The sequence below is a fragment of the Uloborus diversus genome, chromosome 2 (genome assembly GCF_026930045.1).
Source record: "Uloborus diversus isolate 005 chromosome 2, Udiv.v.3.1, whole genome shotgun sequence".
Classification (NCBI taxonomy): domain Eukaryota; kingdom Metazoa; phylum Arthropoda; class Arachnida; order Araneae; family Uloboridae; genus Uloborus; species Uloborus diversus.
Window position 1 is genome coordinate 137416635 of NC_072732.1, and position 13611 is coordinate 137430245.

At 32.5% G+C, this 13611-nt stretch overlaps 1 protein-coding gene across 1 annotated transcript in view; it reads left to right on the forward strand.

Annotated features, from left to right (window-relative positions):
• The first annotated feature begins 14 nt into the window (after positions 1-14).
• Positions 15-13611, forward strand: part of LOC129217359 (eukaryotic translation elongation factor 1 epsilon-1-like) — a 31147-nt gene continuing 17550 nt past the window's right edge. The window contains exons 1-2 of the mRNA XM_054851643.1: positions 15-191; positions 4246-4339. Of these exons, the coding sequence (XP_054707618.1) occupies positions 108-191; positions 4246-4339 (178 nt within the window). The 5' untranslated portion in view covers positions 15-107. The remainder of the gene's footprint in view (positions 192-4245; positions 4340-13611) is intronic.

The following is a 13611-nucleotide window of genomic DNA, read 5'->3' on the forward strand; positions in this document are numbered from 1 at the left end:
TTCCTTTCCATGGTTACTGATCACAGTTGACGCGGTGCGTTGGATGATGTGCATCAATTGATCAGTATATTCCTATTTATTTTCATAATTTAAATATTCCATTTATCATGTTCGATCAGTCGAAGCTTTTGAAAGATGCCTTTCATATTCTTAAGATAAAAGACACAGGTGCAATCATTTTCCATAAAAATGTAAGTGTTTTGAATTGCGGTCAAATTTATTGATTGTCCTCGCATTGAAGTTAATTCATGTTATGTTTTAATTAAAAGCTTAATTTGTGCTTTGATTTCACACAATTGTGTTTGAACCTTGTCTTGCAAATTCTCACGTTTCTGATTATTACGATTTCTAGTATCAAGAGAAGAAAACTCAATATCATTTTATGTGCTAAATAGCTACAAAAAATATTTTATGTAAATTGTTTGTTTTGTATTAGAAGTTAATAGTTGATGTTTTCATGTTTTTAACGTTGAATTTGTGCTATGAAGTGTTAAGATCTAAGCGACTTTCCATAGCTATTCTGCAGTAAAACCGCATCTTTTCTTGAACAATGTCAAAGATAGATCCAGCTTAGAGGGTCGTTTAGGAAAATGGGGGTCAGATTCCAATTTCCAGGCACAAATACGAGGTCTGGGGCGATGGTTTCAAAATATAAGTCTTGAAAATGTAATTTTGGGCTATATTTGGTCGCTTAAGACGTCATTTCTGGATCCACACCTGGTTGACATCTTGTTCACGCTACAGTTTAGTAAACTAACCATTTTGAATATACACGGCCGCCCAATGCTTAAATTTTTGGGAGGACAGAATTTTTCAATTTGTCAAATGAAGCTCCAAATCCTACCCAATGATAGAATACAAGTGTGCACACACCACACATACCAGTGGCGGCTCGTGCCTTAATTTAGTTGGTGAGCTCGCTGTAAAAAGTTTTCTCAATAATATTTATACAGATACAATGGAGAGGACTGCAGTTAGTAATGCTGAACAATATAAGATAGTCTTTAATTGTAGTTGCTTCATTTCTAACTTCTCTTCTACTTCAAAGTTCAAATTGTTTTAGAAAAATATCCACTTGAGCATTTTTCGAAAATTCAAGGTAAACAACCTAAATTTAAAGACACGACACCCACCCCATGACAACTAGTAATAAACAACACACAGCATTAATTAAACTACTTCATTACACTCTTGATGCCAACACGAGCACATGATCACGCAGAAGCATTAATTTTCGTTTTAGCATGCTTCCTTATCTCAAATTACAAAATTGGTAACAATTTTTTTCCAGAAGCACAGTTTCCTCAATCGCTAGTGTATTCTTCATACATCAAAATTAGAATTAATTATTTAATTTAATTAATTATTTTTATTGTTTGAAACTACATCACAATATCTAGGGGTCACATCACATTCATAGCATTTTTTAAAACATTTCAATAAAATATGTAATTCTTTGGAATCTTTGTATGCGCTTACTTATTAACCAATAATTATTTTTCATGCCCTTTCATAAAATCAAAACACTGAAGAATATTTCAGTTTTTTAAAAGTTTAAATTTTGAGATCTTGAATTCAAATTATGGTTTTCACTATCGCGAATTGCGATAGGAGGAATTTCTTTTTTCTACTAATGGCTTTTATCGCAACCATAGTTTGAATTCCTGACGTTAAAATTCAAATGAATGCCTGGGGCTGGATGCTGGATATTATGTGCTGGATACTATTTTCGCGTAAAAAGGATTGTGTAAAGTCCAGAAGGTCATTGATAAATAATTCGATTCCGAGGCACATGGATGCCTGCATTACTGTCAGCCCCGCTTAATCGGGTAAAATCTCTAGGAACCAAATTTATAGATGTAATGTTAGAGATCCCCCCCCCCCATAGATGTAATGTTAGAGATCTCCCCTCTCTATAGATGTAATGTTAGAGATCCCCGCTTAATCGAATAATTTCTTCGGAAAATCGAATAATAATAATCAGCTTTCACATATATTTTTGCTGAAAAATTTTTTTGAATACGTTAAAAATAAATTAAATAAGAGCAATTATTGACGTAAAAACTTGAAATAGCATTTTTCGGCAAACGACAGGCGGGAAAAACAACATTAATTTTCGATCAAAACATTTCCATCATTCTATCTGAGTTTCTTTTATAGTTACCAATGCCATTACCAACGGACAGTCGATAAATAAAATAAAAAACACAACAAAATATTAACATTGCAGAAAATAAGAAATTGATAATTCTTGATTACGTAAAATGCGGTAATTGAATTTAGAAAAGTGTTCACAGAATACCCTGAGCAAGGAATCCACTATTATGGACTTTCTCCAAAAAATATGAACTGAAAAAAGGTGTCGAAACAAAGATTTAATACCTCAAGTTGTAAGTTGCATATTTATAATTTTCATACGTACTTGTATGATATATACTTAGTTATTATACTATTTTTTTTTGATTACTTAGCTTATTTAAAGCGCTTTTTAATCAAAAACATTTTTTTTTCTATTACTTAGATATTGATTTATTATTACGTTTTGTCAACCAGGAAAGATAAATAAAATTTCCCAGCTTAATCGAATATTTCTTGAAACCGAAGGTATTCGTTTAAGTGGGGCCAACAGTATAAGAATTGAAAAATAAAATCAAAGGCATACGTCGTTCAACGGTCAAGTGAAAACAATAAGCAATTCATGATTGCTCAAAAACAGCTCGAAATCAAGAAAAAGCGCACCTAGTATGAGTGACCTAGAGCCAATAACTTTTTAAATAATTAAACTAAGCGTTGAAACTCTCTTCTTCATAAAGTTTGAAACAATCTGAAGTTTTAAAACAAACGATAAAAAAATCGAATAGTTTGGTCATTTTTGAGGTTATGTGGCCCTACGCCTTTAAGGATTTAAAGCGATGTACCAGATCAAATTGAAATAATTTAGGATTGTTCCGCCTTAGAGTACTGCAGAATAGAAAACACATATCGATAAGACCTATTATAAGATTAATACTTATTACTTTTGCCAAATATCAGAACAAAAAAGAAAATTGAATAAATCTCGCCCAATTGAAGTTTTTTTGTAAAAGTTTCTGACCAATTCAGGAACTTTTCACACTCAAAACCAACTATACGAAAACAAACTCTTCATTCAGAAATTCTGATCATATTAGTTCCAAACAGAAAAATAAATGAATAAAAATACACACGTGATGCGATGCGGTAGAATGGGGGGGAACGCATAAAATGGTAAATGCCAGTTCCAGATACTAACAGAAATTTCAGATTAAAGACAAATACAAAAGAAGGATGGTGGAAAACGATAACAGCACTTTCTCATTCGGTGGGCTAGTCATTTTTTGCCCCTTTTCGAACTGTTGTTTCATACAAGTGACGTGTGTCAAATCCTTCCCCACCTGCTATTGCCCTTCTACTGCTGTTGGGGGTAAAGCTATTTTTCGGAGGGCTAGGGAGCGGGAGCCCACACAGCAGAAATCGGAGTGACACGGACTTGCCGTTTTGGTGTCTGATTGAATCGTCGTGATTGGTTAGGAGCGGAGGTGTGGCAAGTCAATCGAGGGGCAAACCAGTCACAGCCCCAAGAATCATTCTCGGAGCTTGCAAGCGAAACGCTAACATTTTAGAAGCAATATGCAGACTGTTAGAGATTTAAAATGTGTTTCATGTCCCCAATTCGTTGTTTGTTTGTTGTTTTTTTTTTTTTAAATTTTTTTAGCGAAATACTAAACGTTATTTTGACATGAACTATTTAGTGGTGTACAATTTTTCTGGGTGGGCCTGGCCCACCCGGCCCATAGTGACGAGCCGCCACTGACACACACGTACATTTAATGTGGGTATCAGACATGCATCAATTGAGAAGAGACATTACAATATCATCATGAAAAAAGTAAAAAAATGGCAACTTTCTAATGCTATATCCAAATTTGCCAATCTTCAGACAAAATTTGCCGAATAAGGACATCTTTACAAGGTCACTGTAACCTCCTATAGTATCCCTGTGTTAAAACTCTGAATTTAGCAGACATTTGCTACTGGCTTTAAGTAACACAACATTGCAGCAATTATTTGCATTGTTAGATTCTATTTTAATTATTTTCTTTTTTTTTTTTTTTTCTTTTTTTAAAAAATGCGTTGCTTGTTTTTTATGTTTATCATATCCCTACATTTGTCATAGCTTTCTCTCATAAGGTCAAGCATAAAAATTAATATATTTTCCATTTATAGGCAGTTAAAGTGAAAGTTGATAATGGAGAACTGAATTGCTTTATTCCTGTAGCAGAATACATTGGACGTTTGTCATCTAGAAAGGGATTTGTTGGTATGATTTTTTTCTTTCATTTTATATATATATATATAATTTTTTTTTTTTTTTTGTACGTCTTTATAACACTAATTTTTCAGTACCCTTTTGTTCAGCTGTGGTAGTCTGATCGGTAAGGCAATCCAACTCGTGACCGGAGGGTCACGGGTTCGATCCTAGCTAGTCAAAGATCCACCGTCTTCACTGGGAGACATTAAATATGCTCGTAATCACAAAGTCCTCCAAGTGAGATAATACCTCTGGGCAGGGTTGGCAAAAACCCAGGTTTTTTTTAAAAAGCCCATGGACCCAGGGTTTTTTGGGTTTTTTTAAATAAAACCCAAAAAAACCCAACTAAAGCTGGGGTTTTTAAAAGAAATGTGGGTTTTTTGTCTTTTTTTTAGGGGAAAGGTGGGGTACTCGTAGCATATTGTAGCATAAGTATATGGACAAAGCACAAAAATTGTCTTGATAAAAAAAGCTGGAAAATTAAGCGTTTTCTGAAGAAAGGTATAAAAGACGACAAAATTCAAGAATGGTGAAGTTTCAGATTTTTTTAGTTTCCATGATTACCAACAGTTAAGGCAAAGTTACTTCTTGAGTGATAAAATCTATTGTTTATTTGTTCGTTTTTAATTTGGACATTTTTTTTTTTTTTGTATTTTACTTTATTGTATTTCATTTTGTTATGCAAAACTACTGTAGAACTTCAAGGAGTTTAAATCCCTTTTTACTGAATTCCAGCTTAATCAAGACATTTCTTTGAATTTTATGTTGCCTGTTTTTCTATCTCTGTGTACAGAGTAAGAAATATTAAACTTTTTCGTAAGATAATGAAAATACTGTACATCCTATTCCATTTCCTGTCCGACCATTTGTAAAACCTGTTAATTTCTAAAAAATATACCTTGTTTGTTCGAGTTTTGTGACGTGTTGGTTTGCAGAAAATAATTCACATGAGAGCCTTTTAGCTAAAGTAGTATCCTTTGTACAATCTGCAAATATTGAGAAAATCTGACGTGACAGGACTTAGTCAAGATAATTTGAGCTCCTTATTGACCAGTTGAAGGAAAAAAGTTAAATATATTTATTTAAAATCTTTGAAGCATTTTTTAATGCCTTTAAGAGTTAAGAAATACTATTAAAGTTCAAAATTCATTTTTTATGTCCATTGCCTATTGTGAAGAAGAAATAAAAAAGAAGTTTAAATTTAAAAGTATTTAAATTAATTATTTTTTAAAAAAACGTTCTCAGAAAATTTTAAAAAACCCAAAAGTGGGCTAAATAATGGGTTTTTTTAAATGGGTTTTTTCAAAAAAACCCATTGGGTCCAATCCGGCCAACCCTGCCTCTGGGGGGTGGTGAACCAAGAATTGCTTGTTTTCTGGTCTGGATCAAAAAATCAGAGTTGTCTTTAGGGTCCCATCCAACCAACCACAAATAGGTATGAAGTACCCTAGAGTGAAAAGTACCTTTTTTGTTATAGGTCACTTGTCTTGGTGACTTATTTACTAAGAAAGTAAAGTCTGCTGTCCCCCCCCCCCATATGTGTTCCTCTTACTCTGGTTTTACATTTTAATGAAACTTTTAATGTTGATTAATGACTTCATATTTATTTATCAATAGATTTTTTTAATATCTTAATGAAGCTTTTTGATGATTTACTTATTTGCCACTTGCTTTTAATCAAGCTTTTCACTTTATTTCATTGCTTGTTCTTTATTTCATGGGTTTTTTTGTAATTTGATATCATAATTTAATTCTTTTTATTATTATAATTTATATTTTAATGCAATTTGCAGTATCCTATTTTATAGTTCCTAATAAGGTGTTTTGTTAAACTCTGAGCTTTAAAAAATGGATACGGTGCAATGCTGTAGACTGGGATTTTTGTTGGTAGCTACTTAATACTTTTGACAGCTATAAGAAAAGTCTTCAACTCCTGCAAACAGCTATTCAGTGGGTAAAAAAAGGATATTTTTGAAAATTATTGTTATTAATATTAATTTTGGATTATGTCAAAAAATATCTCATATGTTTTTTGAAAAATTGTATATAATTAAGTAAGTTCCTGCTAATTAAGATTTGTAATTTCTCAATTCTACTAAAGAAATGGGAAGGATAAAATCAAAAAAGATTCAATTCAGATAAAAAATTTCCTTTTAAATTAAGATTTTTTTTGCATATATATATTATGATAATATATTTTTTTAAATCTGATATTCTGTGCATTTCTACAAATTCTTGGACATTGAGCAATCCACTTTGATTAATGAATATCAACATATAACTCTTTACATTTTTCCAAAAGTAATTAACTAACAATAATTCAATAACAATTAGGTACAATTATGTTGGAACAAAGCGACTTGTTAAAATGAAAACTAAAATCAGCATATTTAAGCCAGTTTGTGTTAAAATCACTTTGAAATTTCAAAATAATTAAAATTCAGGTGTGATATATCAATTTCCTGTATTTAGAGTGAAGTGTTGTGGGGGTATGATGGTGACAGTGGTATTGACAGCAGGGCAGGTGTTAGGAAGCTTTTATTATCTATAATATCAAATAGCCATTAAAAAGGTACATCTCAACAAGTTATCGTCTTAAATTAAAAAATTTCAAAAAACCTCAACTGAGTGGCAAATGTAGAATCAAGAGGGAAAAATCCTTTTAAAAGCCCTACACTATTAAAAATCAATTAGAAGTATTTTATTTGTTATCAAATAGAAACTGGTAACAGATAAAAAAAATTTAAATCATTGCTTTTTAATTTCCTTGATAGCCCAACAATGAATTTGTTTACCAATTGCTTGAATAAAGGGTTAGCCATATTTCTGCTTTAAAAAGCATTATAATTCGAATTGTATATAACATGGAAGTTCCAAACACATTCTATCAGATGCAGAAAAAGAAATACTCTTTATTTCGGTACTAAATTTAAAAACTTTTTTTAATGTTTTCACTGCAAAAATCGCAAAAAACCTTTTAGAGGTTTTTAATTAACATCTTTGTTAGTTAATGTCATCCGAAGACAGAACCTAGCTAAGAACACTCTCGATCAAAAAAACAAAACTTTTGAACAAATTCTTTTTTTACAAAATCGATCCATCTGTTTAGGCACTAGAGCACCACAGACCCCTGTGGCAGAATTTTATTTTACTTTCTGCAACAAATTTTTTGGACCTAATTTCTTTCTGCAAGAATGTTCCGTGAAGTGAAAAATGAACTAATGGACAAATTTAAAAGCAATTCATTTCAAAAGTGAAAAATGTATTTATTTATTAACGAATTTCACACAACTTCTTGTTTAGGTAAATTCCTTTATACAAAAATGAAAAGCATTAAAGCTCAGTATCAGGGCTTCCAACAGATTTTCAGTTTTCGCTACGGGAAAAAAAGGGCCTTGAGCTAAATTTATATGGTAAAAAATATTAACATCATGGTAATAGCAATTGGTAAGTGGAGAAAAAAATCAAATCTAACCAAAAGTAATGTAAATTATTATGCAAATGTATGCAATGCTAATGTAAATTATGTTATAGCAGGGGTGATTGTTTAAACAGAGATGCCAATCTCATATTTAAGTTTTCAGTCTTCGTCTCTTAGCACTTACTTATCTGTAGTTCTCAATACCAGAAAAATACAGATACAACATCTATTCAATACTCAAAGAAATAAGATCCGAAGAAAAAATAATTTTTAATTAAAATAGTCATTACAGTTTGGTGCCCCCCCCCCCAAAAAAAAAAAGAAAACTAAAATGTGCATGTGATTTGAAAAAATAAATAAGGATCACCCCTCCTCCTCCCATTAAAAAAAAAACTAAATTAAAATATCCATTTTACGCAACTAAAACGAAGTATCCCCCTCCCCCAAAAGGAAAATGTATGTAATTAAAATATGCATCACAGTTTGGAAAAAAAGAACTAAAACATGCATGTGATTTGGAGGAAAAAATGAATAAATAAAGGGCACCCTCCCATAAAAAAAATTAATACATGCAATACACAAGATTATAAACAAAGTATCCCCCTCTCCCCAAAACGAAAATTAATTTAATTAAGAAAAACACATTTTAGTCGGAACAAATTGAAAATTCAACCATCCCCCCAGAAGAAAATAGGACTTTATTAAAATACTAAAGCAAAAAAGAAATCCCACTCCAGGATTGACACCCCCCCCCCCAGGGCAAGGGCGAACCCCCTTCAGTATCGCGGACACCCCCCCCCCCCCCCCGCAATGAAAAAAATACCCCTCAAAACAACTCCCCCTTCTTACAAATTTTAATGTCTCAGTCTGCGCCATGACCCCCCCCCCCCCCTAGGTGCGCACTCCTGCCCTCTCCCTCATGTGAAAAAAAGAATTTAAATCAAGTACTGGAGCAAACAAAAGTTCCCTTTCCATACGAAGAAAAAAGAATTTAATTAGTATGCATTTAGGAAAAAAATCTGTAACTCCTCCAAAGAGAGAAGATTTTCATTCATGTAAGCACCCCTATCCGAATAACTATTGGTCAGCCCAAAATAGAACACAATTTATCAAGTATTCCATCTGTTTTCTGTTGCTGCAACTTGCGACACCGCAAATAAGCAATTTTTTAAAGGCTTAAATTAATTTTTCAACAGAGGTGAAAAAAAGCAATTCGGCAAAAGTCTTTCACACAAACAAACACAAACATGTGCATTGCCAGGACAGCCACTCTTCTTTGATCAACACAGGGTTGCTTTAAAATCGCTCCAAGTGGTGAGGAGAAGCTCTGGTTAGAACTGGTTTCTATCCATGCCATACCTCCCGATCTCCGATGTTTCAGACTACCGCAGTCATCAATGATCGCTCAATTTGGCACTAGCCAAATTTTTTTTTTTTTTTTTTTGTAAAATGTCGTGATTATTTTATTTTTTGTAGGAAATTAAGCGTTTTCCTTAATTTATAGTCCAGTTACATTTTTTACTGTGAAACAGCTATCCTTTGATATTGTTCTGAAGAATGATTTTATTGCTGACTTTTTTCCCCCCTTAGTGCAAAATCTTTCTGCACAAACTCTCTCTCATTTTGCGACAATGTCGCCGTGTCGGCAGCTTTCTGCCACAGGGCCACAGACCAAGGGCGAATTCAGGGAAGGGTCAAAGGGTCAGTTGACCCCCCTGTGACAAGAATTTTAACGTGACTGTTATTAAGCTTCAATTTTTTAGATCCGAAAAAATTGTACATGGAATCAATGTGAACTTTATTTTTCTTCTGGGTTCTGTGTTAAGTAATTTTTCTCAGCTGTTTTTATTCAAGAGATTGACTGGGTTCGTTTAAAATGAGCTATTACTATTTTAAGTTGATTTTCAAAAGGAAAATCATCCCTGATGAACTTAACGTCATGTTGTGTGTGTGTGTGTGCTTTTCAAATTTTTTAATAGCCGTAATATCGTATGTTCAAAGTTTAGGGTAACGTAACCAGCCTCTCTGCCTAAAGAAATATGCCTTGGAGGAAAATTTGAGAGAACATGGTCCATAGATCCATTAAAAAATTCAGGGGACAGAATAATTTGAAAGCATTTTGATCTCATTGGGGCGGAGGATGCTCCGTAAAATATGAGGGGGTGCTCCATAACCCTTGGGGGCTAGCACCCCTGCTTAACTGATACCTTTTACGTAGGAGGTATAATGCTGCCCATTGAAACTTGACCCCCCTTACAAACATTTCTGGATCCGCCCTTGCCACAGACAGATACACAGACACCTCAAACTTATAACCCCCTTCCTTTGTGTGCGTTGGTGGTTAATCCATTTTCGGCCAAAGGTGCGTATACGCACCATTTCAGTAAAGAATTTTTAATTAACGCTGTTTCGTATGTTTTTTACAAATTTAATGTTTATGCTATTTTAAAAGGTTTTCAAGGCATCTATAAAATAATAGTAATTCATTTGGAGCAAGCACTTTCTTTAGAGAAAATTTCAAAGTATGCTTGTTTTTACCTTGAAACGTTGACTGTCAAATTTGACTTTTTGAAATTGTATAATTAATCCACTTGAGATAAATCACACGTTCTTATAATGGGTTAAAGTTTTAAATTCTATAGATAAAATAAAAATAAAAATAATGTCATAAAAAATCTTATAAATCGTTATTAAAATTTAATGGTGCGTAAACGCACCATTGGCTGAATGCATGAACAATAAGCAAAAATTGAAAACCTAGTTTTTATGCAAGAAATCGTACGTTTTGTTCTTTCTTTTTCTTTTTTTTTTCGCAAATTGCTGTTATTTCATTTAAATTTGTCTAATAAATGTGTCTAAATCATGTGTCCTAATAGATTTGTCTAATTTTTTTTTCAAAAAAATATGTTAATGACAATAATAGTCACGATTTCCAATTTTCCGCAACCGACTTGAAAAGATTTTTAGGCATACTAATTATTTTAGATGAGTATAAAGGACTGCCAGTAATTTGGAAAAGCACGAGTTGAATCATATTTAAAAACATAAAACAAAATATCCATTTATCCGATAACTCTTGCCTTGATAAAAGACAAGTTTGCTAAATTACGCCCATTTCTCCTGCATACAAAAAAAAGTATCTACAATTTGGAATCTTTTATCAAAATTTGTCAATTCACAAAGAGATGGTACCTTATTTTGGAAGGCATTCATCAAAAATGTTCATAAAGGGAAAGCCAGTAAGGTTTGGATTCAAACTTTGGTGTTTGTGCTCATCAGATGGATACCTTTTCCAATTCATTCCGTATGGAGGTGCTGAGACTAGTAGTAATCAACAAAAAATGCCATTAGGAACAAGTGTTATTATGAAATTACTTAATGTTGTTCCAAAACCTGAAATGCACAAAATATATCTTGATAAGTTTTTTTCCTCCTACAGTTTATTCGAAATTTTGAAAGAAAAGTTTTTTTTTCTTGCATCTGGAACAGCTCGCAAAAATCGCATTGCTGAATGTGTGTTGGATGATCAGAGGCGTAGCTAGACCCAACTTTCGGGGGGGGGGGCGGATTTCTTCTTTTCTATATATGTATATATATAGTATATATATATATATATATGTGTGTGTGTGTGTATATATGTATATATATGTACATATATATGTATATATATATGTAAAGTTTTTTAGTATTAAAAAAAATAAGAGGGAGGTGAATCTTACATACTTCGGAATGGGGTGCCCCAATTCCGATACTTGTGTCAAACAAAACAAAAGCTAAGAATTTTTTATTTTTTTTAATGTTGTGGAAAATTCAACTTTTTTTTCTTTTCTCTCCATTTAATTTAAAGTGAAATTTTCTTGCAACGTCTTGTCAAAACCAGTCTATCCAAATCAGGGGGAAATAAAATATCTGATGAGCGTGTTCTGTTCATTTCAGTGTGACTGCTTAATTTAGAGGCTAACACACATCTACAAAAGCTGGCATCCCTGAAAGCTAATAGATACTTCCATTTCCACCTGTAAACTGGATGTTTGACTTTCAATCTCATCGGTGGTCAGACTATAAAGACTATTTTTACTAACTTGGTTTGCACGAAAAGTATGAAACAAAATAAAAAAAGACTTCTTGAATTATAACCCGCAAAAAATGAAACAGCTTTTCATATCGTTATATTTATATATTGCTTTTTATGTATTTACATTTATGCTAATTCTAAAGCAGTTAATAAAATTTGAATTAAAAAGTTAGGGAAGAAATACTGGCGATATATAGCTATTCGCTCAACATCATACCATCAGTTCTCCTTTCAAGTCTTTATTTTTAATTTTATTAGCTGCTTTAGAATTTACATACATATCTTTTTGAGTGAGCAACAGCAATTTCGGGTATTATAAACAGAAGTTTTTTTTATTTTCTACTTTTTAATCCGAACCAAGCTAATAGAAATAATCTAGATTCATTTCATTTTTAAACATTTTATTCATGTAATGCTATGCAGTTTTTCTTTTGAATTAAAATAAAATTACCTTCAGAAGGGTCCGATGGGACTAATGCTGCTTTGCAGACTGTACTTCGTTTTCTTCACACGATGTTAACTTTCTCCTTTTAGAGCAATCCTTTTCGTCATTTTAATTTTTTTCTTTGGATTGAAAAAAGGTTGTTATCGGTTTTTCGCGCTTCATTATGCAACAACTTTCACTTAGAATGTACTATTTTAAACAGACTGTACGTTTCCAAAAGAAAACGCAGTAAATACTGGCTGAAAAATCAATGTGATTGCAATGGATACTCTGGTTATCAAAGGTCGTTTTGACTATGACCTATGACACACACGAGACCAGACCAACAAAAACCTCTATCGTCTCGAATTCCGGTTATGCTATCATTTTTGGATTCGAAGCCCAATGATCTTTAAAGCAGCAAACAAAAACATTTTCTTCAACTCAGAAACAGAGGAATTGTCTTCAAGAACTGAGGAGGCAGTGGAAAAAAAATTGAAATTCGTTCCACGAATAGGCTTTCCAGGAAGATTAACCAAAGGAGTCGTTTCACGCACTTTCTTGGAAGAAGAGTAAAGGGGTGAAATTCACAGGTTTTACATATGTAAGATGAACATTTCAAGTTCATGGTTAAATGTCCTTCAAGTTAAAAGCCATTTCGCTGTTATCTGGATTAGTACTGTTCTTTGGTTGCTCTCTTTCTTAAAATTGCGATTCCTTAGAAAACCGAAATGATAGGAGTGAAATGAAAGTATAAGTTTTTTTCAAATGTTGAAAAAAGGAAAATCGTAGAATACTGGCCAAGTTAGAGTTGCTGCAATTGCTAACATCAAGAGAATAAATAATCAATCCAAAAAAAAAAAATCAGGGACCAAAAAGCAATAAAAGACTTTTTCTTGAAAAAGATATGCTTAAAGTTTCTTTTACTGTCAAAATGATTCCTTAAACTTGCAATAAAGCACTCAATAATGTAATAATAGAATAAATACCTAACAAAACTAATGAAGAGAAATTTTAATCAAGAGCCCATATTGTCTTTAGTATCGATTTCAAATTTTCACCATCATTTTTCATATTTCAAATTTCTATAAAAAGTTTCTTAAGCCCCCGTATTTCAAAACTCTTTATCTCAATTTTTTTCTTTAATGTGAAATTCGAAATATACAGATTCAACTGTATGCAATATTCCCACTGCGCGGCTCATTCAATTAAATATATTTAACAATTTGCAGAATCTATGACAAAAAAAGGATGCATATACGTTGATTTAACAAACCAATCTCATTTCTACAGCGAAATGTCAAATTTCACTCAATTATCAAAAAATTGTCGCAGCAGAGGGAGACGTCTTTATGCTTGAG